Source organism: Amblyomma mixtum, chromosome 3 (assembly GCF_055824585.1).
Source record: "Amblyomma mixtum isolate Tamu chromosome 3, ASM5582458v1, whole genome shotgun sequence".
Lineage (NCBI taxonomy): Eukaryota > Metazoa > Arthropoda > Arachnida > Ixodida > Ixodidae > Amblyomma > Amblyomma mixtum.
This window is the reverse complement of record NC_143014.1, coordinates 80,342,719-80,369,486: the sequence shown is the minus strand read 5'-3', so window position 1 is coordinate 80,369,486 and position 26,768 is coordinate 80,342,719. Positions and strand designations below refer to the sequence as shown.

Below are 26,768 nucleotides of genomic sequence, written 5' to 3'. Positions count from 1 at the left end.
CTCCTTTGGACGAGCCGCCCGGCTCCGATCGTCGTCTTTCACATCTCGCTGGGCGTGATTCGGTCCGCGCGCCAGCTGCGGTTGGTGTGCAGTTAAGACATGATTAGCAGGAATCATGGTCCCAGCTCAGTTGAGTTTCACTTTCTTAAATGCCCCCTGTTACGCAAGGAGTGGGAGTGCACTGGTGCAAACAAACAGCAATGATTATTTAGCACTGAAAATGGTCGGTTAGGCGTTTTTGAAAAGCAGATGATGATGCGATGGCGACGATGCTCGAAGAAAGAACGAAGCAGAAACGATAGTAGCGGGCGATGGTGGGTGGGCAAGTTGAAGTGTCTGTCCGGTGCGGCTGTGATATACGGTGCTTGACTGCCAGCCATGCATGTGGACACCGAGGACAACTCCATCGACTGACTGTTCTCAGTAAAAATTGATTATCTGACTCGCACTTACGGCTGAGAAAGTTAAATCAAAATGTTTCCGCCGCTCGATTCAAACTCGTGACGTCTACACCGAGAAATACTGGTGGAGTCTATTTTGAAGTGAATGGGGTGTAGCACAGCCTCTGGAATCCACGCCCGAAATTCGGTGTCCACGCATGCTGTTTACTCGCAAAATTGGACGGTCATGGTCACATCCATATATGTTTTTTTTTTGTCTTTTCGAGCTCATAAAAGTTCGATTTTCGGTTAGAGTGATATCTTTGTCGTTAGAACGCCGCTGTCTGTCGATACAGGCCAACTTCAGTTTGTCCTCAGTGTCTACCAGTTATTCAGCGTTCCACCGACCACGTATGGTGTTGGTGGCATGCAGCCAAGGGGTGAGATGCTGCTAGACTTCATATACATGACCTGCAGCTCACTCGCGCACTTTAGGAGGAACGCAAACAATGCCACGCATCATTTCATTTTCTGCAGTGGCTGTGCAGGCTTTTCGCCCGTTCACAACGTGTGAATGTGATCGAGTGCACGTGTCTACATAAATGTGATGACGTCTCATGCAGTGCAAGAAGGCAAGATTACCTCACGTCATGCGGCAAAGGAGACGGGGTTGAGTTTGGGATTTTATGAGGTCCCAATGTGCAATGTGGAACGCATTTGAGGCTTGCACTGTTTCAAAGCGAAACAGCGCATGAAAGGCTTTACTCTAGAGAACGGCAGAGTACACAGAGCGCGCGCACGCACGCGCGCATGCACTAACCCCCGAGATTTACTTCGTAAATGCGACGTATTCGTGCGCTAGCAGAGTCGCTACAAAATATGTATGGACCCTTCGCACAGGTTACGGTCTTACAAACAATGCAAACGGCATCTGGCGTGACGCGGTTTGTCCCTTTCCACTTGGCTGCAGCTGCCACAAAACCGGTTTGCCTCCTTTCCACTAAGCTGCAGCTGGAGTGCACGGGTTTCATCCCTTCCACGTGGCTGCAGCTGCCGCGAAGCCGGTTTTGCTCCTTCACCAGGACACATGACGGGTTTCTCGCTAGTGGCCCACGAAAACGAAAGGGGGATTTCCCGCCCTCCACCCGCAACCAGTCGCCTGTCACCGTCTCTTCGTCTTCCCTCTCCCACTGACATTTCCCTCTCATCTGAAAGTGGAGAGGAGGATTTCCCACTCTTCATTTTGCCATCTAAGGCAGCATGCAATAGCCAGGCGGCGCCGCTGTCGCGCTGCTTACAGCGCCGCCACCATATGTTTTTTTGGTACTGGGTAGGCGGTCGTTCTTTGCGGCGTGCATGCCCAGTAGGAATTTGAAAATGTCGGTTGTTTTATATTGCGGATTCAAGCCTATTGATGCCATCGGTGTGTATTTTCGGCGACCGGAGCTCTAAAAAGGATGTCGCCTTTACGAGAGCAACCATGTTCACTCAGTGAAGGAAACGGACGGCGCTGAAATTTCGGCGAAGTGTCAGTCTCAGCGGGGCAAACACGTGTACGACGTTCAACTTGTGCATGTACAGTGCATGTGTAAGCAACCGTCTCGCCGCTTTGCATTGGTAACTGCATGATCTGGAAAATAGATTTTGAAAAACATAAAGGGACAAAGTTTAGATGCACGGGACCCGTGATTATGTGAATTTTTCCCGTAGCGTGTAATCGAAAGCACAGTAAACAGTGGTGGGTGTACAGAAAGAATTGCATCTATCGAGCCCAGACTGAACGTCCAAGCAACCACACAGTGAGCCTCTTTATGACTCCCGCGGTATCGAGGTGTTTACAGCTGAATTCAGGTTGTTAATAATGTTAGGGCAGTTTCATGTATGACCTTGCTTGTCGGGAGATAACCGGGATGCGTTTCAGTGGTACTGTTTTCACCACGGACAAAGTGTTTTGAACATATTTTTGTGTTGTCATTTGGGCTGCAGTTGAAGAAGTCTTCACCACTAAAATATAATGCAACCAAATTTATATGACACAAAGCACTGCAAAATCAACTCACCCCTTAGGCAAAGCATGGAAATCTGCGCGAGACGGGCAAACACATAAGGGAACGACATACGGGAGTGGGACCTGAATTAATCACCTGCGACTCACCCCGCGAGGCGTGCTGCCTTTAATTCATGGTACCTCGACACGTACGCGCTAACGTTGAGCGCACGTACTTGAGTACCAGTATGGGACAAAACCGCGACCAAGAGCCCTGCTTTCGAACGCGACGAATCCTGATTTGAAGACCGTTGTTCTGACAGAACCAGAAAACGGCTTCTCAACGCGGGAGCGCGACCGCAATTCGACGATACCAAGCAAGAGAACTACTAGCGGCGAATTTAATGAACGCTCAATATTATAGCTTCATTCAGCCGCTCCACATTTATACTTTTTTTCTCCTCTTAGCTTCACGTGAATTATAACACCAGTGCAACTTCCTTGACACGACGCACTGCGACGATCCACTTCAGTCGCCGGGTTGACCCGTACGGCCTTGCAGGGAAACGAAACAGCTTCACGTCTCCGTTCCCTTCTCGGGTATGACAGTCCTTCACGCAACAGTATCTCCGGTTGGTTTTTTTCCCGAGTGCGACCGACATCCATGGCGTAGGATGGCCGAGGTAAAGCTTCCAGAAAATCCGCAAAGCTGCACAAACTCGCTGTTTGCGCCTTCCTCGGGAAGCGGAGCCGGTCGGGCCGCGCCGAGCTGCCTACTCAGTGCTTGTCTCTTCGGCCACGAGACGGCGCCACATGTACCTGCAAACTAAACTGCAGGTTGCCTATAAGTACCACATTATTTTCCCGGGCCGTTACGAAGGCTCCTGCCCGTGGTGCGAAGAACGTCCCACAACATACCACATTACAAGTGGGTGCGTTGGGCCAAAACCATTGGAACTGAAATTCCCTAGAACAATGGAGCAGTGGGAGGCCACTCTGCTCAGCTCGGACCTTGCCATTCAGCAACAGCTGATCAAACAAGCCCGGGCGGCAGCGATAGCCACTGGGGTCCTGAAATGAGGACACCACCCGTTCTGTAACCTTTCATTTTCTTACTTTCTTTTACTTTTCTCAATAAATGTTTTCAACAACAACAACCATTGGAAGCTTCACGGGCAGACAGGACGGCTTTTTCGCAAACAATTGCATCTAGTGCTAACGCACTGAAAAAACACAAGGTTAAATGTGTTCTGATTTTAATGGACCCTATTATCTTTGCGGAAATTGAGCACCTTGCGCGAATAAGCGCATACCCGGCTGCGGGGCTCAGAAACACGAGAGAACCACCTAAACCGCATTTTTTCCATAGGAATGACGCTTTTCTATAGTCGGCATCTGCAAACCCTGAAACATTAGAGCGTATTACAAATGCGACTACCCTGCCGCCTAAGCGGTGAGCAGTGGCAATCCGTGGTGTCATTGATGAGCGGCGTTGCATTAACCGAGATGCGCAAGCTTTGTTAGAACTACACAGTTTAACGCACTAAGTACGTGGTTTTATAAACACTTTCAGTAAAATAAGAGTGATGATATCGATCACACACACTGTTGCCGGCAGCAGTACGGCAGCGCGTCGATCACTCTCAGCATTGTGGCTCTCCGACTTCAAAAAATTTTCAGAAATTAAGAAAAATCAAGGTTACACTTTGTAAGAAACGGCAAATATTTGCAAAAAAAAATTAACTTTCGATTTACTTCGTTAAACTAAATGCGATGTAGGTACGTTAGCACAGCCACTTTGCTTAACTTTGTGTACCTTCGTTAATCTTGTGATTGTGCTACCGGGGTTAAATCGGGGGTAAATTGGGGCGATCAATTTTATTGATGCGGAGGAAATGCGAAAGCATATGTGCGACCTTTTGAATCCGCTTAAACAATGAGGAGCGCATCAAAGATTTTCGTTATATCCGGATATCTGAGTCGTTTGTTTCCCCACCACTGCTCCACAAAGAAGAAATTGGATATTTCTCGCTCTCAATTTTACCATCTGTGAGAGGTGGCTCTTCCATTTATTAAACCGAAGAGCCACCTTAAACGACTTTTTCGTTAGCAAGACACTTAAAAAAATATGACGTACGTTCGGATCATCTTCCAGCAATAATAACCCTCCGTATGGCGCGCAGTCCTATTTATATAGTGTAGAATATCCGCTCTATTCGACTACATGAGAGCTACATGAGCAGGGTAAATTCTTTAATATGGATTGAGGTTAATAATAGGGTTGAATAATTAAATAATTCAGAGACTGACGGCGCCCGCCCCCACCCCGTTTCAAAGGAGACGCTCATACCGTCCATTCACCCACCCGCCCAGCCAAAGGGGCAATTAACCCCTTTGCTCTCGCATTGCGGGCGATTATGAAGGCCCCGTCATCTCTTCAAAGCGCTCCGTTTGGGACGCCCGCCATCCCGGATTACTCAACGGTCATCCAAGGATAACACTTCGCTGCGCCTCAGTTCCTGCGGTCCTAGTATAGGAGTGATTTACACAGACTCTCTACATCACCATCGAACGGATTACCACTGTGCGGTGTAAAGAAAAATGATAGGTGTAACGTTAAGAGATCTGAAGCGGGCGGAGTGGGTGAGGGAACAAGCGCAGGAATGACATCCTAGTCGAAATCAAGATTGGGCTTGGATAGGGCATGTAATAAGGGTAACGGAGTGTATTCCAAGAGAAGGCGAGCGGTGCAGGGGGCGGCAGAAAGTTAGGTGGGCGGATGAGATTAAGAAGTTTACGGGGATACGGTGGCCACAGCTGGCAAAGGACAGGGTTAATTGGAGAGACATGGGAGAGGCCTTTGCCCTGCAGTGGGCATAGTCAGGCTGATGATCATGATGATGGCGTCAACGCGCGTCTGCCCCTCGGGCACTTCGCAATGATCGCTGAACGAACCGCTCCCCTTTGAGAGAGATGGCGCTTTCTCCTAAAAAAGTAAAAACAAGCAAACAACCGCGATGCCCGCGACTGAGGTCACGTGGGGCGCAGTGCTCGTACGCAAAAAAGTGTCTCCCCTCCGTCCCTTGGAATTTATGAAACGCCATCTTTATGAATGGAGGCGCACGTACGTCGCAGTACTTCGCAGCAGGCCTCCGCAGTTTCCCCATTGACCCAGACAACACCAAACGTCCAGAGAATGTCCTCAAATGGTCAGAACGTTGTCATCCCAAACAGGACATTCTGAGTACTTTGAGTGCATCACAAACAAACGTCCTCATGAGGATTTCCTCAATTTGTACTTTGCTGGACAACAGGAGGATGAAAATTCCTCAAATGTCCTACAAACTACGTCCTATCACAGGACACTATTGTAGCACTGAACTGAAATAAAACAAGCTTTATCCCTCGCATTCGGCTTTCATTAATTAAAAACTGCAGGTTTATTAAAAAATGCTCGAGTACAATAGCGATGTAATGAAGGAAACCATTGTGACTGAAGAAAATATGTGCCTTGAGGAGGCACCTTAAAGGGACCCTGAAATGATATCGTTGCAAAAGATCTGTAGAGATGGTCTTTGTTGGTGTTCGAGTGAATTTTGCAAGCTGTGCGTAATTTGTTTTTAAATATCGCTGCTCGCAGTAGCTCGCAACCGATTAGGGCGACACACCTCACAGTGCGTCCCCTACCCCGATGACGTCAGTGGGCAGACGGGGCGAACTTGAAGGCTGGCTCTTCTGCCCACTGACGTCACCGGGGTAGGGGACACGCAGTGAGGTGTATCTCCATAATTGGCTGCGAGCTACTGCGAGCAGGGATTTGAAAAATATGTTTATAAATTATAGGCTCCACGCAGAGCTTTCAAATTTGACTCGAATAAACACAAAGGCTACTCTACACATCTGCTGCAATAGAATATGTCCATCTAAATCATTTCAGGGCCCATTTAAGATTTTTTTTTACTTTTAAGCCTGTTTCCATGTACTGCATGCTTCTGGTGGGATTGGGCTGTTTAGATTTTGGGGCCTTTCGTTCAAGTGGCTTTTGCACTGAGGTGGCAGAGTTCAACTCCTGAAAGAGTTGTAGTCGTTGCATTGCACGAAGAACAACCTGAGTGTACCAACAAGTGCGATAAACAAACCAGTGCTGAGCATGGCGAAACTTTTGCAAAATTTGTTTCCTAGAATCCAAGACAAATGAAGCAATGAGGACATACTGAGGCCGAACAGGCCTATGCGAGGACTTGTTGGGGATCAGTAGAGGACGTCCTTAGGACAACAAAATATCCTCAAAAATGAATCCTCAGGACTTCCTGAGGGTGTATTTGTGTTGTCTGGGGAATGAAACGCTCGCTGTACTTTCAAAACCATATATCCTGAACTACGTTTTCAATTACTATATATACAATAATTGTTTTGAAAATAAAATAGTCACAACACTGCATGCTAAACTATTTCGTCTTCCTTGGCCTTGACTGAACGAGAGAGCTCTACCTTTAACAGTGCTGCAAATGACTTGAGAGGTGAAGCACAGTCATAAAAATAAAAGGCATAAACTCGGTCCCCACGTGCACGACAGCCTGCGAGGCGTTTCATTGTAAAGGGCCGGGTCTCTGCCCTCACACAAGATCCAGCATTGTGTACTACTGCTGTTTCCCTTTGTGCATTTGTGGTTATGTCTGTGATATTCTGTGCGTTTGTACAACTTATGATGTCTTCGGCTGAGACGCACTGCCTCCGTGTCGGTGCGTAGGAAGTGACGTCAAATACTACACGAATGGCACGCCCCCTTGCACCTCAGCCGAACGTGCGAAACACATCGCAGAGTACATACTGTTAATTGCTCTTTCTGCCCTCAGCTCAACGTGGCCTCCGATACCCTCGAAAATCTCAGAGGACATTCTTACGAGCGGCCGACGCCAACGACCGCAGTCAGAAATTTGCGCAATTAGCAAAGACCTTTTCGGTAACAGCGCGCAGGAATGCACGTGCCTGGAAAAGGCGCTCATAGCAACGGTGGGAAACGCAGTACCCACGAGCAAGCTCATGAAATTCTGCGATTATGGTGGTGCACGTCTAACACCACACAACGCCGTTGTGCTTACCAGATTCTAAGGCGAAAGCCTTTAAGCGCTCACACTCGCGGCCATGACTCTGTCCGTCCGTCCGTTACATCTGAAGTGAAAGTCGTAACTAGTCATTACTTCTCACAAGTCATGGCTAACTAGTCAACCATGACTAGTTAGGCATTAGTCATGACTGGTTATAGTCATTAACCAGTCACAACTCATGACTAATTAGCCATTAACAAGTCATGGCTGGTTAGTCATTAACAACTAATGACTAGTTAGTCATTAACCAGTTATGACTAGGTACTCATTAACCAATCACGACTAGTTAGTCATTAACCAGTCATGACTAGTTAATAATCAACTAATTAGTCATGACGAACTAATCATTAACCAGCCAACTAATTAGTCATGCCTAGTTGGTCATTAAACAATAATGGCTAGTTAGTCATAGGTAATGACTTAGTCATGACTAGCCAATCCAAGTCGCCCCATAGCCGCCTCGTGTGTGCCTATGGCAGTGCAGCCAAAGTTGCATGGAAAGGCTTTCGCCTCGCGCACTTTAGACCGTCTAAGTGCCTCCTGAATTTTTTTGGCGCATATACGCTTTAGAGCATCATCTAGAGTAACTTCCAAAAATATGTGCAGGCTGTTCTCAATCCAATCTCAGCTCTCCACACTGTCGCTTTATTGATATCCTTTGACCTATGCACACGTTGACAAAAAGTACGATCTCATAAAGAGCAGGCACTGCACTGCAGCTGCTAGAATATCCAACATTTCTTTAAAATATGCCCGCTTGTGTTTGAATTCCTCATCGCTGATGCTTCACCTGCCCGCGACGTCTGCTAGCGCGCGCTGCACGACGGGATTGCACCGCGCTCCACTAAATATGGCACTGCGCGAGTGGCATCTAGCCGAACGTGGGGTACCGCACAAGTGCGTAGAAAACACCACGAGTGCTGACAGCCAAAGACACCATTAGTTCGTGTTGGCCACCAAACAGTGCACTTTAATTAACCCTAGGTGGACGAAATTTCCGAAGCCCTTCATTATGGCGTCCTTCATAGCCTAGAGTCGCTTTAGGACGTTAAATCCCGATAAAAAAAAGAAATTCACACAATTCGGAGCTCCGTGGGTTAATTAATATGGTGGGTTCAACGAGCGCCATTTTGGCAGAGAGAGAAACAGAAGGACGGAAAGGCAGGGAGGTTAACCAGGCGATGCCCAGCAGGCTACTCTACACGTGGGGAGGGGAACAAATTGAGAAAAAAGAAAGGAAAAAGAGCGGCAACGAAATGACTTTTTCAAGTGTCCATTGGCCACTACTATGACAAGGTGACAGAAGGCGCCCACTTAAAGCTTAAAGACAGGAACACAACCCCGAGTCCTTTAAGAATCTCAGTCCTTCCACCGCTTTCCTTTGTGAGGAAGGTTTTGTCCAAGGCCCTAGAATCTTGGATTCTGTTGGAGAACGAGAGCCAAAGCGGTGGAGAGTAGCAGCCAGGAAGGCGTGCTCTCGCTCAAAACGAGGTAAGTCACAGAGTAGGTGCCTGATTGTTTCATCCCAGCTGCACTGCTCACACACACTGGAGAGTCTGCCATTGCGATGAGATTGGAATAGGCATTTGTGAATGCCACTCCCAGCAACAGCTGGCACAACAGTGTAGTATCACAGCGGGGGAGGCCGAATGGTATTTGAAGTTGAAGCAAGGGGTCGAAGTGGTGCACACGGGTTGTCCAACTTCCAAGGGTAGACCACGACTGTACAGTCGTGGTAAGTGGTGTGAAAAAGCCCTATAGGTGCACTAAAAACTGCTTGCTCCTTTAAACTCGAAACTTCAGTGCAGGTTGCCTAAAGAGAGAGAGAAAAAAAAAAAGAAACTTCAAGCAACGTATGCTATCTAAAGCGACCTGAGCATTTAATGACGTCACGAAGTTGGAAGAGATAACATTCGGGTGCCTGGATGCCCGGCCATCGAGGCACCCTACATAACAGTTTAGTATATGGTGTTTAATGTCCCAAAGCTTCTCGGGCCATGAGGGATGCCGTTAAGTGGAGGGCTCCGGTTAAATTCGACCACATGGGGTTCTTTAGTGTGCTCTAACATTGCATAATACACGGGCCTCTAGCATTTCGCCTCCATTGAAATATGACCGCCGCGGCTGGGATTGAGGCCTCATCTTTCAGGTGAGCAGCCAAGCACGATAACCACTTAGCCATTGGGGTGGCACACACTACGTAACATGTCAACCGCGCCGATCGAGGAAAAGCAGTAAAAAAAAAACTGACACGATGGGCTTCCAAGTGGCTCCACTTGGACTAAATGAGTTTCCAACTGGTTCCAGTTGGAATGAAGCCTGCAACTGGATAGCTTAATTGGACTTTCACTTGGACCAAACGAGTCTCCAACTGGTTCCAACTAGAATGGTGTCCCAATTGGAAAGTCCAATTGGACTGATCAAGTTTCTACCTGGTTCCAGTTGGAATTGTTGCTCCAGTTGGACTGCTCAAATAGAGCGCCAGTGGGACACAACAGCAGTCTAATTGGTAGGTCACATTCCAAATGTATACTCAGTTGGCAGTCTTTGCCAGCTTGTGAGCCCAATTGGTCGTACCAATTCTGCATACAACTGGTCTGTCCAACTGCACCCAATGTAATCCACGTAAACATTTGCATATTTGACAAACAAGACAAAACTAATATGGTTCTTAAAATAAAAACTATCAGCAACTTGATCTGCTAAATTGTATACATCATTCGTGCTGTCACTGCGGTTGAAACTAAATTAAATAACTGCACTTGACTGGTAAGCGCCACTAGCCCAGTCATGAGAGTCCCACATATGAGGTATGAAAGTGCGAGCAGGTGTTGGGCTTGTGGCTTGACTTTCCCAAAAGTGTGCCATTGTCATAATTTCAATTCCTTCGTAAAAAAAACAAACTTCGTATAAGGCAGAACGTCTCACAGCAGTCCTCGCAAATCATTCTCTTTTGCTCCTTAATATCACTCGTATATACTTTGCACAGCCTATTTGGACAGTATATTTGGTGAAAGTTTCATATGTGCAATAATTGCATGCATGGGACCTAACAGATGATATTTGTTATGTTCTAGTTGATCCAATGATGTAATAATTTACGAATGGAAATTTGCAAATGGTAAGAATAGGAAATTTCTGAATTGGAGGCAACTATTTTTTTTTGACTGGGAATGATGTAGCCAGACACAGCCTGGTAATGGCAGGCTGTGTTATTTCATGCATGCTAACGCACTCTTGTTCAGCGCTTTACAGAGGTAGCTGTTAGAGCGACAATCCAGGAAAGAGCATGTAGAGCATGGTAGCACACACTGGCATTCGTGAGCATGGACGAAATGAAATAATCAGCGATGATCAACATCCTTGGTCCTCTGTATCAAAAAGGATGAGGTTATGAGAAGAAGAAAAGGAAGAGGCGCTCTTGCTCCTTGCTGTCTCGTTTGCCGCTTTGAGGGGAGACTAATCGAGGCTGCAGTGGTACCCATATATGCACACTAATATCTAATAAGAGGTGAACAGGCAAATGCCACAAAGACTATAACGATGCGGCAATGCTGGCTATTTCATATACCTTTTGCATAGCGAAACCAGCAAAGAAAATGTGAGAACAGATAGAAGTGCCTTCCAGTGTCCTACTCAGGTTCGTATTTCCTTCAGCTGGTTCCATCAACTCTGAGTAAAGACTATTTGAAGTTATGAACATGCCCAGAACAACTGCACTTACAGCCGTAAGAGTGACTAATAAATGAATAGTGCGCCAAAACAATGTTAGACCAAGCACATGATCACGCGCACAGGGATATGCATAGAAATGACAAATGACAACTCGGGAGGCAAACCGCTGAAGGACAACTCGAACACACGGAAATAACTGAAGTCACGAAACAAGCAAGCAGTCAATCAAGACTTTTCATGGATACACTACAAGACACGAAACTTGCAGAAGTGTCAGGGAACAAATAATAAAGTTCGCCTCACATACAAAATAAGCATATCACTCGATACATCGTTAAACAATCAAGAAGAATCGAACAATATAAAAAAAAAAAGTGGGAATACTTAAAAGCCACCTTTAAGTTATAACAAAAATATCATGCTTCTTTTAAAAGATGGCAGTCATGCTAAGAGTGCAAAGCAAAACCAAAACAACTCCAGAAGTAAAAAATACGCACTATATTTAGGGCTAAATGGAACTTTGGAGCTGAGGGGCGGCAGCTGTAGCCAGGCTTGGTTTTTAACGAATTCAGTAATATTTCTCATATTAACCATGACTTTGTCTTGTTTAGACAGAGAAAACATAAGACCCACACAACGCAGTACGTGAACCCCTTGCGTACATTTCCTCGCAACTGAGCCCCGCCGCGGTGGCTCAGTGGCTACGGCGCTCGGCTGCTGACCTGAAAGACGCGGGCTCGATCCCGGCCGCGGCGGCTGAATTTCTTGGAGGCGAAATTCTCGAGGCCCGTGTGCTGTGCAATGTCAGTGCACGTTAAAGAACCCCAGGTGGTCGAAATTTCCGGAGCCCTCCACTACGACATCTCTCATAGCCTCAGTCGCTTTGGGACGTTAAACCCAAATAAACCAAACCTCTCAACTGCACGCTTTGTAGCACTCGACCTTGCTAAGGGCCCCCTCCTACTCATTTCTCATTTTTGTTTTTTGTAGGCAGCACGTAGTGTTCAGAGCCTTGCCACTCTGCCACCAAGTTACAGGCATTCCTCACCCTTTCATGTTTTCAATGTCTGAAGTGGTTGTGGGGCAGGGCTGAGGACCGAGAAAGGCATAGATGATTAACAAACTCTTTTATTGACGCATATTGCATGCATCCGCTAGGTTTCGAGAACATGCTAAAGACTGGGGAAGTGAAACATGCCAGCAGGCCTCACTCAGGAAAATAATGTGAAGTGCACATACACAGAAGGGCGATGAGACGGCGTGGCTACCGACGGGTGTCGCATAACATGCTCCGGCGCCCTGGCCCCGATGAGTTCCGGGTTAATGCTGATGTTCCCACCGTACAGGCAGAAGTCTATGGTATAAGTCGTGGCACCCTGATCGTACTGAGAGAATGGTGCCTCGATGCACGCAGACCCTAGCTAGGCTAGTGCCCTAGGCGCACCTAGCGCAGTGGGAGCCCATGCAGCGCAGTTCATGCGAGGCATGACAAGTACGCAAGATTCACACACTGTCCGAGGAATGGTAATGGCAAGCGTGACGCAAAGTGCAGAAGAGGCGCAGTCAGATGGTGGCACGCGGCAACGGCGTTAAAAGTGTCTTTTTAACAGCATCAAAATCAAATTTCAGGGCACAGATGTTGCTGTCATTCGCAGCACTGATATGCTGCAATTTTTTAAATCCATGAAATGGATTACATGGTTACATTTTTATTTTCCCATGTCAATTCCGTCAGCAGACGGACATGGATAACTATAAAGCACAGAGCCGGATAAAAGTAAACAGCGCCCACGCATGACCCATGTCTCTCTAAGTGCACCTTGTATACACAATCATGTTTAGCGTACATGGCTGTATGAAGGTTACCCATGTTATCCAGGTGCACTTGGAAGTTGCAGTTGGCGAATACAGTCTCTCTAATGGACATGAGTTTCCGTGGCAGCCCACCTAGGCAACAATACAGATCAAAGTTTGCCTGGATAACAGAGGTGCACCTATGTATTCACCACCATAAACTACACCTACAGTGGACATGGCATACATGACCGCATGATTAGGCAGACAGATTATCCATGTTATTCAGGTGAACTAGAAAAAAGCAGAATAGGAAGCAGAAGACAGATGATAATGTCATATGGGCTTCTATGGGAGCTCTGGTAAGAGATGCAAAACGAAAAGATAGCATACTGCACAAAACACCCTCTGCCATTTATACAGCAGGGTAATCCAGGTGCAGCATGCATTAGCCTGCAAGGTTTCTTTTCTTCAATGCGTACATGGTAAAATATTTTTCATCTGCAAATAGACAGACAAACAGAACAAGCAGGAAATGTAACAAATTAAGCACGATATTGTCACGTAGCAGTGATGATGGGCAGGTCATTTTTTTATGACTTCTCCCAAACGTACACCCCAAACGAAAGCTGAGCGCCAGGCCGGGGGACGCTTGTACCCTTTTTGACCGGTGGGTGCCCGGCGGTGGGTTTCGAACCAACCACCTCCCGCAGCCGAGACGGGCGCTCAAACCACTAGGCCACGACTGCGGTCACTAGGCCACGACCTTTGCAGCAAAGTTAAACAGTAAAGTTACCAAATTTCTATTCATTAAAACATCATCTAAAACAGACAAAGTAACTAAACATGCAGGCCCAACACTGGTGCCTGTGCGCACGTCAGACCAAAAGAACATAGAAAATGACACATAAAGCCAAGACTGCATGTTCTCCAAAATATTTTATTCAACTTTGTGCAGCTACATACTTTGCACTTGTGCGTTCACACAAGTTAAGAATTATGCATTTTTGATAAGAGCCTTTACTGGCTGATAGTAAAGAAATAAATAATTACTATAGCACAGGCATCTCTGTCAGACACTAACCACGACATCTTCCTTGAAGCACAGCAACTGAAGCTTCATCTGTGTCCGAAACTTTTCAAGAAGTTGATCCACCAGCCTGTTTACGGGTAGAAAATACAACCGTTAAACAACATGTCACCAAGCAACACACATTATGCCCCGCTGATGGATTGCAATCATACACCTACTCTTTCTCTCTTGTGTTGCCAAAAGGATCCAACTTGCTTCTGCATATCATGAAATAATTTCTGAAAGCGTGAAGAACACTTAGTTCCATTACAGCATTAAAAATCAGTAAAACAAGCCAAGCAAAATCTTTTTACTGTACCCGGTACTTTGGTTTCTGTAGAAGTCCACAGCCTCTTCAAGTGCTCGAAGGTCGAGTGTAGCCTGAAAGGGATTTGTTGCTTCATGAATGCATTACCATGTGCTACCAAAATCAAAGGAGACAGCTGCAAGTGACTCTCTTCACCTAAGAGTGAGGTCCCACCCAAGTCTGAACACTGTGCCTCAAAACAAGGTACTACGTTTTCTGAAAAATTTCCTCGCCTGCACTGTTGTCACACAAGCCATTTATTTGTCCGAAATAATCCACATGCAAAATTAATCTATCAGTTAATAACTGATACATTATAACACACAACAGGAGCAGCCATTAGACCTTTGCAACGATGTGCCAGACAACAACTAATGAAACCACTGTATGGCACAAGATCATTTCATTGCAAAGGCAAGACCATAATTCAAACTGAAAGTTGGCTTACAATGAACGAAATTCCACTGCATTAATATTATCCGTCATAAATAGAGCAAACAGCACAGTAAAAAAAAAAAAAAAAAAACTAGAAAAAGCTGGCCACAACAGTTTAGTGTCTTAAATATCAAGAAACTTGCTTTTGTGTCCTCTGTTCAAGTCAGTTAGCACAAAATATAGCTGACTCATTTCATAAAAATTCGGGGGACACTAAAGCTACGCCTTAAGGGTATGATGCAATAGTGTTAATTGGTGCTTTCAGCGGCCTGGGGTTCTCTCTGCATATCACTTCACAGACATGGCCACAGTGGGACAGGACACACAAGGCCTCCCTTTAACCAAGTTGAACAAATGTGCCTCGATGGCCAAGGGGTAACGTGTCTTACTCGTGACCCAAAGGTCACAGGTTTGATTCCCATCTACTAATTACCTCAACTCTCTTTACAGTGCAATTAATTTACTTTACATACATACATGTCATAATGACGTTTGAGTCATGTTGTGACCTTACAGTTAAATTTATCTAATGTTTTAATCAATTTTATATTCTGAATCTCCACGAGTGGCATAACGACCCTCTCAACCAATCTGGATTTTCTCAACACAGCAACTACAATGCCGGGTTCTCTGCTGAACGGGACCCTTAACACTATCGCGTTAATACTGTATGCTTGTATTTGAGCCATGATATTAATGTAAAATTAGGCCAAAGCTACGAACCCAAACCTTCTGTGCCTTCTGAGGCTGAAGGAAGCAGCATTCTTTCCATTAAAGCTGCCTGGCTATGTTCATATGGGTACAATCGTTCTCCATATGATGAAAGATTCAGTGCAAGTACCAGGCACCTTCTAGATGGCACAAAACAAAACGATGAAACACGTACCTGCATATTCCCATACTTGGTAAATTTCTCTGTGCATTCGTAAATACGAGCTATTTCTTCTGCCACACTCTGAGCTAAAGGCGTCATAATACGACCAACCAGAGGTGGTGAAATTGTATAAACCTGCAATGGAAGCCAGAGATATTACACCATCCTAGCCAAAGGCTAATGAATTTATTCGAATTCATGGCAGTGGAAAGGAAGAACAGATATGACTTCAAAATGCTATGAGGTGTTGTTCGCAGCTGCACACTTTTCAGAAGTATTAATTAAATGGCTACAGGCATGTCGTCAACACCTGCTCATTCGCTGATTACTTAATCACCTATTGTTCTAGCATACACACTAATGAGAGTTATATTATTAAGTGTGGCATAGATGCTGCTGACGTTTGGTGCAGAGAGTGGCTCATTTATCTGCAAGTTAATGTTACTATTTTCTTTTCATTCTATAGAATCCAATCTGTCCTTTTGTGAGCTAATTTTATAACTGAATTTCACTAATAAAGCCCAATACATTACTGGTTGCCAAACATCTAGACCGGTCTCTCTCACTCAAATCAATGGTCCATAATTTGACCCTCAATACTGATTCACAAATCACAACATTCATCCACACAATGCCAACACACACTAAAGTATCCATGCATAATTTGCAACACTGAAAGGGCTACCCTCTTGAATATGCTTTGATCAGCACAGGACCGAGGAACATGCATTAAGCTGGTATAATGATTCCATTTTGATTTTTATTTCATTTTTTTTTTTTCCTCTGTGACTGGCTCTAGCGACACCACACCCTGTGTTCCTTCTGCACCACTGGCTCAAGACCAGCTATAGCAAGGTGTGGCGTTTCTCAAGAGGGTAAATAACACAAAAAAAAAGGATACAAAAAAAATTGTTATACTTGCCCTGGTTACTCCTCCCCACTGTCTTACACAAAAGATGCATAAGACTGCTAGACTATCTTTTTCGCAAACTTTACATAACAAGAGCTCATCACTTGCCACACCACACTAGTTGTCAGATATTTTTATCTTGCTCCTCTCAAGCCTGCTGTGAACTACCCTTTTTTTTTCTCCACTCCAAAACTATGCTCTCTACCGCTATGCACTAGTTAATAAGGTAATAACCCTATAAAAGAGGCCTTCACCCTTGCTGGAATACATTTTAAATGAATTTATGGAGCACAAGCTAATTAATGAATCCCAATCGAATGTAGGGCAAAAATTGAAGATTTGTATTATGCGAAAGGCAAGAATTGCAAAAGTAGACAGTTTACATATTTTATTTGTCTAATGCTGCCAACATACTTCAAGTGAAGAACCACTCCACAGTTTCGCTTTTAGCTGTTGAAATGCAACTTCTAATTATTTGCAAGATCCCCCATTTCAGGCTTCAAACTGATGGAGGCACCATGATATTGTCATGTAGTGGTGACTGCAGTCCGGAGAGCAGGAAGACAGCGAAAATGGCTTCTAACAAAAACTCTTTAATTGGGCTGACATGCGTCCGCAAAGAACTCAATGACTCGGCGGTGGCGTAGAGACAAGCGTGCTCGGTGGTCTCGAACAGAATGCCCACGGCTCTCGGCCATGCTCAATTTAAAGATGATAGCGAACTTTCAAGATATGATGTGCAAAGTTACTACAACATTCTTGAACAACACAGAATCGGCTCCGCCTGGATGCGATCGATCGAAATAAATCTGGTCGTGTCTGGCATCACAAACAAGGCAATAAAGCAGCGTGCCGACAGCTTTGAAGAATGAACAAATACAACACTATAAAGATTCGCAGCAATATAAAGGGTACAAAAACACTTACCTCTGCATGAACTTCAATCAAGTTCATCAAAACCTCTTTGATGTACGGACTAACTCCTGTAGAGAAAGAATAAGACAAAAATTAAATTCCCTGCACAAAACCATCAAAGCAATGAGGTCTCTTGTAAGCATGCTTACACTACCACTATGAAATTTTAAATATGCCTTTAAATGAAAACCTCACAGTATGGAAATTCCTCCTAATTCCTTATGCCTGTTGGAGCAATGTCTGGCAGAGTCCACAGCATATAAGAAATATCAAATTCAACACCTCTAAATGTTAAAAGTTACGTGCAAGGTTGCAAGGTAAGTTAAGGAAGCACACTATAGTGGTAGCATGTTGGTTTGCACTCCAGCAGCACAAAGCGTCGCAGAAGGATTCTTGTTGTCTTGTTTTGTTTTTGACCAAACCAGAAGACTATGATGATGACAATGAATTTGAATGATGCAACAGCAGCTTTTTCTTTAATGTAATTGTCTTTAGACATGGTGGGGTCCAAGACCAATTTCCCAAGCATTTCATCCCATAGAAACCGAGCACCAGGCCTGGGGAGTTTGTACAAGCACTGAGGATTGAAACCCGCACCTACAGCATGCGAGGCGGATGTTCAAACCAATAGGCCATCTAGGCATCGGTAGAAGGATGATGGCTGGATACATTAAGTCTGCAGTGGAGGTACACACACAATCATGATCGCCACACAGAATTTCTCTGCTAAAAAGTAGTCTGGTATTGAAGTTTTCCTTATTACCCAAACAAGAAGGAAATCACAAAATAAAATTGTAAGGTAAAGAATTTTGATGCCTCTGGCTTGTTTAATAATAGTCAAACATTAAAAAGCTGATTTCATTTACTGTTGTGGTTGGCAAGCCGATCAATATAGGACCCGGCAGGCCATGACCCATTGTTACCAACTGCTCTTTTCTTGGACTATCGACACCAAATTTTTGCTTGCATTTTTTTGTTCTTTGAAATGGTGCTTCAGACATCCGTGGTATTCATCAACGCTCGCTAAATAGTTTATAACTGAATTTCTTTTTGATGCTGTTTCAGTTTCGGTTTCATCGGCAGGATGATGGCTGTGACGTTAAAGCTGGCCTTAGGTCATGTGAGGTATGAAAAAACACCAATATAATAGCTGATACCTCATTTTAATTCACTACAATGCTTAAGCCAGACTGTTTTAAGAGCTGGAATGACAACAATTCATGTATTGCAGTGTGTATTGCAATTGCATTGCAGTTTTTTTCATGCCTCACACGACCTAAAGCCAGCTTTGACATCACAGCAATCGTTCTGCTGATGAAACCAAAACCGAAACAGCATAAAAAAGAAATTTGAATTATAAATTATTTAGTGTAGTAGCAGTGTAGGGTGTAGGAGCATACCACACAGTGATCCGTGTATACTAATGTCTATGCATCATTACAGAGAAGAAAACATGCAACTAATATTAGATGTCCATAGACAGTTTTGTCAAACGTTTTTTTTGTCCTGGCAACACTGCGGTTTAGCCCCAGAACACTTCCTGTTTGAACGAATGCTGGCGCGTCCCCTGTACCGGTGCCTTACCAAACTCTGCGCGGAATGCTTCGCTTGCCGCGCTGCCTTATCAAAACCAGCAACAGACGCATCGACTGCATCAGCGCCTTTTCAATCACTGCACGACACACGTCAACTGCAGCAGAGCAAACCTTTTCAAACACCATGCCATTAATACCGGAAGTGCTTTGGGGCTAGTATCATCATCAGCACCCATTTTTGCTTACAAACATCAAAACCATGTATACTCCTTCAACTTGTGTCCCTATTATAGCTTGCAGCCATACCAACTTTCTTTTCCATCCCAAACTGAACCCCCAGCGGTGGACCTTTTCATAGAGGGACAAACTTAATTTAAATATTCTGCTTCCCATTCAAATAAGAGCAAGCTAAAACAAAAGTGATGCATGGACTGTGCATGCGCTGCCTCGTGTGCTTCCCCTACCTCAGCTATACACACGTTTACAGTATCACACACAACGGGCACATCTGTACACAAGAGATACCATTATAAACAGAGAAACACTGCCCACAGATTAGAAGACTTGGGCATGTGCTATCGCCAGCAAAAGTTTACGGGATGTGGGTGGACGGTAAAAAAATTATTCCGGCGAATACATGAAGGTATTAAAGGCCTACATGCTCCTTCCTATGGCAACAATATCAGGTGACTGGGTAGCAAGGTGGAGCTACAATAAAAATTTTTTCAAGAACTTTCGCCCCACAAACTTTTGCTGCCGATAGTAGAGATAGACACAGAGAGGGGGGAAGGCAGGGATGTTAACCAGAAAGGTTTCTGGTTGGCTATCCTGCACTGGGGAAGGGAATGAGGGGATTAAAGAGGGAAGAGAGAAGGAACGGGGAAAACAGTCACAATCTGTCAATCAAGGCAGTCTCTCTCAAAAAAACAAAACAGTGCCTTGTAAGCATTGATGGCTGTCGAAGCCGATAGTACATATGCTAACTTTACAGAACACTATAACGGAGCTGGACACAACTACTATTCAGGAAAAATTAAAAAATGGGGTCAAACATCAATTTTCTTAAGCCATTTTCAATATAATTCTTGAAGTGGATAGGTCAAAACAGAACTACCACTACTACACGTGATCAGATTTCAATGCCGACTAGAAGAGTCCAGGATAAGTATACTCAGGTATACTGGGATTACAACACACTAAATAAACACTAAGATTTTGAAATAGGAGCAGAATTAATGTGTCTATATCCGAATGAATGCCACATTTTAGGCTTTTACTTTAGTGTTGCACTAGTTATTACAGATAAAAAAATGAACAATCTAAATTTTTTGCTAACACTCGCAAGGGATGGGCCAAGACATCTAATTTCATTCCCAGAGACCGTTTACTTTGGAAATACCTCAGAGATCACTTCTAGTATAAAATCCACACAAACCCATAGGCTCAGGACACCGCTTCCAGTCAAAGGCACCAGCATACATGCTGGGTTCTATGGCTCCAACAATAGGATCACATTTGGCTTCAAGCAGCTTTTGAAACAGCTTGTTATCAAGTTCCATAAGCCTGCTCTGGGCTATCTGAAATAAATTTTATTTCCACAAAAACAAACAGACCCCAAATTACAATTTATAAATCACAGCACAGTTGACTCTCTGTTATTAGAACTTGCCATACGGTGTTCAAGCAAAGATATCGGCATGACACAGGAGTAAAGAAATATTTGTATGTTTTTACACTGCAGCGAGTGAATGTGCTTCCCAGTATAAAAAAAAAAAAACCCAACTGGAACCAACTAGCTTAAAAGAGGTCCCACTTGTTTTTCGACTGCTCCAATTGGTGTTTTTCACAGGTTGGTAGTCTCTGACAGCTGGTAGTTTTTGCCACCAATAATGACAGGACTTAGAAAAATGTTAATTTCTTCCTGTGCATTTCTGCAGATCGATAGCATTAACAAAACAGTACATTTTTGCAGTTGATATTTCACAATGTTAAGATACTGCTCTCTCAAAGAAAACCAAGCTCAAAGCTTCCATACAGTTAACTTTTAACTGGGGATTCCGGGTGAAAACTGTTGTTTCTGGCCAAAACATATAGAGGCGATCAATTGGATTGATGCGAACGAAATGCAATTGCATTTCTCTTTCACTCGCCACTCTATTCCACTTCCGATTGTATTCTGATCCAATTCTTATTCCACTTCTATTCTTAATTGCTTCTTTTATTCATTTTTGCTGAGTTATTCTTAGTCCGGCGCCTCCTTCCTCTCCCCTACAAGGGGAGAGGGGGATGGTTGACAGGTGGAGGCTTCATGTACACGCCATTGCCGATGCCACAGTTTTTGCCTTGACGGTACTCCTAATGCTATCGCGATAAAAAAGAAATGCCTGAGCACCTTTCTGAATTATTGTTTCACTCGATTCCTCAATCATTCAAGAAGCTACCCACAAAGCTTCACTCCAATCTGAGGAGTAGAATGTAACTTGAAGAGAATGAAGCTCTGGTGACACGTGCCCCATATGTGTTTTGAACCGCTTTTGAACACAATTTTTGCAGCCCGCTTACAGCACTTGGCAGGCACTGATCTGGTAAGAGATAACTTCTTTGGAACCATCGTTTTTTCACACTTTCTAACATATATGAACAATGCTGCAAAGAATACACAGTTTTTATTTTTTAACCTAGCCACAAAAGTAGTGCTCTGTAGCTGTTATAAGATTTTAACGAAAAAAACTACAGTAAATAGTATGACACACCTTATATAGTAAAACATGCACAGAAGCAAATGGTAAACACATCAAATTTTGAAATTTGGGTCCAAATTTTCAATGAAAAATTCATTTTGAAGCTCTTAAACCGAAACCGCACCCTTTTTGCACTGAGTGCAGTTTTCTCAATCTGTGTTCTTGCACTACCCTGCCAGCCTAGACAGTTATCATTCTGATACAGGACAATGCACACATAATGAAGTACACTGCCTGAACCAAAATTGTGCCAGGAATTCAACAGGACTTGTTATTTTGGCTGTTTTCTTAGAAAAAAAAAAAAATAAATCTTTTCAAAATGCAGTCATACCAAAAAAAACAATAGCAGTTCCTTCAAAAGGACAATTAATATAGAGGCCTTTCCGAGACTGATTTACCAAATAAAAATTCTGTATGTTCAGAACTATTGTAAATAGCGTATAAAGCTCTCCCGTGTCCTTTCTAGCTAATGCTCCCCATTGTACTTCACCTTACTATACTATCCCTGTCCCTTTATTTCTGCAGGCCTGAACTTAGGTGCTTAGATATCAGATAGCAACTGCGATGGCTGGCAACATCTTTTCCTGCCATTTTGCATTTTTGTAATAAAAAACCACTATTACTATTTTCAGAACAATGGTTTTCCTAGTTGGCTATGCTCACTTTCCCTTTCCAGCATTTATGACCTCCGGTAAAATAGTGCGAGAATAATAAAACTTTGCAGAAGTGTATATAGTGCTAATGTAAATAAAGCCTGAAAATTTTACTGAAACTGGACAAGCTGTTGAAATTTTCAACAGTTAGCTCTGCACCCATCTCCTTAAAGGGGCTCCGAAAGGGGCTCTATAAAGCTGTGGTATGACTGGGATGTTAAATGATGCCACTTCACGAATATTGTCCAGCAAGAAATTTTTTAATACGCTTTGTAGAAGCTGAGCTACCTGTAGTCAAAATTTGAATTTCAGCGTCTTCGCGCCTTTCCCGCTCCCCTCGTCACTTTTTGCACGCTCAGAGGTTGGCACTTCTCCGCTGGCCCCATCACCGGGAGCAGGGCTTCCTGACCCGCAGGAGCTGCGCCACTTACTGGCCACGGTAGCTGCCTGACTGAACTGTCTGACTGACTGACTGTTGGTTGACCTAATCAACAGCCACCTCTAACTTGGAATACGCAGGAGCGAGCAACAGAGGAGGGTGCAAGCATGAAAAAGCTGCTGGAAAGAGCTCGTCAACTTTCACTCAGCACCTAGGAGTGTACTACTTGGCTCAGGCTTTCACGACAACGCAGTGCAGTAAGTGAGTTGATTTGCTCTCCTCAGAAGTTGTTTCAGAGCCCCTTTAAGACATAAAGGTCATCAAGCAAGCTACATTGTCACACATAAAAAGCAAAATTGACTTTGCTGGCAATAAAGGTGACCATGGTGGTACCTTGAAAACTTTACCTTTATCACAGGGGACATATCAGGATAACCATGCCGCTTGAAGCTTTCTTGCAACCTTGGAATGACAACACGGGATGTAAAACTGCAGTTGCTGAGAACTATGAGCAGGCGTTTTTCCTGTAAAAGAGATTTACCAACCCAGTTTCAGACTCATTCACCTGAAGCCCAAAATGCAATAAGCATACCAAAGGTGGAGTAGTTAATGAGTCCTCCCTTTTCTGTTTCCAGCTCTTGGCTCTCTGAGATTGAGGTGTGACTTCAACAGGGCTTCTGGAGAGGGATGCTGGGCTCCTGGAAAGAAACCGAATTAACCCCAAAAGGGTACATTTAACAGCTGATTACGTGCGACAAAGCAATAGCAAAGCCGCTCCCCACACACACCCCTGCGTGTACTGGTTTGGTTGACAAACTGCCGATCGATGGCTAGTGCAAGTTGCGACTATACCTCATGGAGATTTGAACATGATCAGTCCTGCACTTGTCCAACAATTTGGGGGCCCACAATCTTTGCCAGACGCCCATGCATACGTTGGTTTATGGTTTGATTTTCTACTGATGGCTGGCGAAAGTCGCGACAAGCAATTCTGGGCTAGATCTCAAGCAGGTTCGAATGCAATCAGTCTCACGTGCGACAATCTGGGGGCCCATAATTTTTGCCCCAGAAACCACTGCCTCACCAAGTGTGACAGCGACGCAATTTCGCCAGGAAAATGCCTCAACGGGCTCCTTATGCTATCGCATAAAAACAAGCCTATGTCCTTAGAACTGCAGTAAAGAGGGTGGTACCGCTCTGTACAACAAATGCTGAAATGCAGAATTTCTAGCTAATGCAGATCAACAGAAATGGTTTATATTCATGCAGAAAGCGCACAGGAGAAAAAAAAAACAATATAGGTACAGTTGAATGCTGTCCTGGCATTGTCTATGCAAAAAAAGTAGGGCAACACTAAGCAAAGCCCGAACTCAACATATGCAGCCATCAACTATACTAACACTGCATTGCTTGCAGGGGTGTAGCAAAAGCGGACAGGGTGCTAAATGGGCTGATATAATATAAAATGAGAACTATTATTATTAAAGTTAACGTTAAAAGTTCTTATTGAAGTTTTTAGCGCCCCAGTGCAAATTGTTCAAAACACGCATAATCATGCCATCTCGTGGGTTGGCTGGGAAAATGGACAGGAATGGCCAGTAGAGGGAACTGAGGATGGGGGCGGCGGAACCCGTCGCTTCTACCCTTGAAAAAGGCCCGGCATGCTTGTGGAGGGGGGGTTTTTTCTTGCTCATCATATGTTGCCGTGCATGCGCTCGGCTGGCCCTGCCCTTGTGGAGTTTCTGTTCAACCGCGCGGCGCTTGAATGGCCCTTATGCACTTCATTGCTGTTCTTTCAAGTTGGCTCGCTTGACCGCAATTAAAAGGTATGATTTTCTTTCTACCTGTTTGTAGCAAAGTGTTCCTTTCCAGAACTGTGGTTACCCGGCCGCAGGTTCCACAAGTTACGGTTCCAACCAGAGACATAGCTACAGTTTCAAAATCCTGGCCCTTGTTATAACAGAGGCAGAAAATATTTCATGGCAACTGTATCACATTAAAAGGTGCCAGTATGACGCAATTTATCGCTTCTGAGCTACGCGTAACACTGCCCACTCTTTCTGCTTTGACAACTAATTCAGCTAGAAATATGGCCCACCGCAGTGTATACCTTTTGTCTCTCTTACCTAAAAAGCAGGTTGCAAATGACATCCTTACCAGGGTCCGCAGACTTAAAACAACAAAAAACATTTCACTAGAAGTTGGGGAAATGGTAGCGGAAAATTTTCAATGCACATTCTTGGATGCAATACCATCCTTTTCGAAAGCTGAAGGCCATCAGGCTTCCTACTGAATCGTATAGGAAAGGCATAGCAGCCCCTTCGGCACTTGCAATGCCCTCGACAGGCAAGGAGAAAAGTTCTCACCCTCCAGGGATTAGGAGTTCTGGGTATCCTATTGCAGATCCGGAAATTTTCCACCGCAGAAAATTTGGGGCCTCAGTCATTACTATTGCGCACTGTATCCTTCATAAATGGCTCCTCGCAGCTCTACCATGTTTTACAGCTTTGATCAAGCAGAAAACCAGTACTCTAAGTAGCCATGCAAAATCAGTGTAATCAAAGTACAAAAAGTGCTGCTCACCCAATGGAGTCGATCATAGGTGACAAGCGGTCAGGACTCAAGGCACATTTTTCCAGCGCCTCAACAAAGGCCAGAAGTACACCCTGTGCAAGCTGCTTGATGGCCCCTTGAACATTTATCTGTTCAAACACCTAAAGCAAGGCCAAAATCTGAATTGCTATTGACTCTTCAAAAAATAAAATAAAGTAAAGTAAAAAATAAAAAACAGAACTTTCACACTAGGAGAAATGACCTTATTCACTTCGGCAGATTTTGTTAGCCCTCACCTCCATTTCTTTTGGTCCAGATACCAGGATGTTCTCACGAACAAGTTGAAGGGTCTCAATAACTCTGTTCTCAAACATAAGGGGCTGTAACATACACAAATGGTAAATTAGTATCTCCCAAAAACTCGGTGTGGCTCAAAAAAGGCGTATGCTTGATGTTGCCTAAAACAGTGCATGAGAGGAGGGTAGAAGTATTACAGCCACAACAACTTCCAAAGCTATAGATGTTTTGGGGCTTAAAGGGGCCCTGCGACGTAGGATAAAGCATGAGGTCTTTATTCTTTGTATGCAGAGTAAGGGACGTTGTGACTCCTGAACGCTTAAAGAGATCGCCAAAATCGTAATATTTAATATTTTAATCTTCTCCATAAATGCTCGTTTCGAGCCAATGGTGTCGCAACGCAGCGGCCATATTCGGCAGAAGAAATGAGGTGGCCTCCAGACTGGGTGCTGCCTTTCTGATTGGTTGTGCATCCAGTTTACATATTGTTCCTTTATACTCGTGATATGGATGCAAAATATTACGTCTCTGAGTACTGAAAGCTTTTTGCATGCCACAAAATCTGGAAAGAAGCAGTGAAAGAGAACAAAAACTAATACGAATAAAGCTAGGAGCGACACTTTTCATTCCGCTTCAAACCTTCGTGGGGCGAGCGCTGTTCAAACCACACCAAGGAGGCAGCGGAAAAAAAAAAAGCCGGTCGGCACACCTTGCACAAAAATGTGAAGAGAAAGGCCGGACAGGAGATGGGAGTTGAGTTTGGGGGGGAGGGGCAGGCAGCAGACAGTCTTGCAATCCTACCAACAAAGAAACATCGGGGAACTTCCTTTGCTGTTAGTCACCCCTGCCCTGTCTACGGCGCGTGTACACGGGGAGACGACGCCGTCGAAATGCGCGGATGTGGGCTGCCCTGACAAAGCAACAATTGCATAGAAGCTTCCGCTGTGTGCGCACTAGGCGCGGTTCTGATTAGTGGCGCTCAATCTCAGTACTCGGTGAGTAAAATGGGTAAGTGGAACGCGTTTTCTTCTGATCTTTTCATTTCGAATTTTTAAAGTGCAATAACTTTCGTTTGCATGCTCCGATTTCAATAATCCTTTTTGTGCTGGTCTCAGCAACGCATAATAAATCTGTTTAATGATATCAATCGGTA

The 26,768-nt window shown here is 44.4% G+C and overlaps 1 protein-coding gene across 4 annotated transcripts in view; it reads right to left on the bottom strand.

Moving 5' to 3' along the window:
• Positions 1–13,864: 13,864 nt before the first annotated feature.
• Sec5 (exocyst complex component secretory 5) overlaps positions 13,865–26,768 on the bottom strand; it is a 39,256-nt gene continuing 26,352 nt past the window's right edge. Inside the window, exons 17-26 of one of the 4 annotated variants that reach the window (XM_089579896.1) lie at positions 25,615–25,698; positions 25,349–25,479; positions 23,358–23,463; positions 23,173–23,289; positions 20,428–20,569; positions 17,470–17,525; positions 15,645–15,767; positions 14,336–14,397; positions 14,196–14,234; positions 13,865–14,104 (exon numbers count right to left, since the gene is read on the bottom strand). In XM_089579896.1, coding sequence (XP_089436022.1) covers positions 14,017–14,104; positions 14,196–14,234; positions 14,336–14,397; positions 15,645–15,767; positions 17,470–17,525; positions 20,428–20,569; positions 23,173–23,289; positions 23,358–23,463; positions 25,349–25,479; positions 25,615–25,698 — 948 coding nt within the window. In that variant the 3' untranslated portion in view covers positions 13,865–14,016. Of the gene's footprint in view, positions 14,105–14,195; positions 14,256–14,335; positions 14,398–15,644; positions 15,768–17,469; positions 17,526–20,427; positions 20,570–23,172; positions 23,290–23,357; positions 23,464–25,348; positions 25,480–25,614; positions 25,699–26,768 lie in introns of those variants that run through there. The other 3 variants (XM_089579895.1, XR_016290420.1, XM_089579897.1) reach the window with 3 other exon arrangements.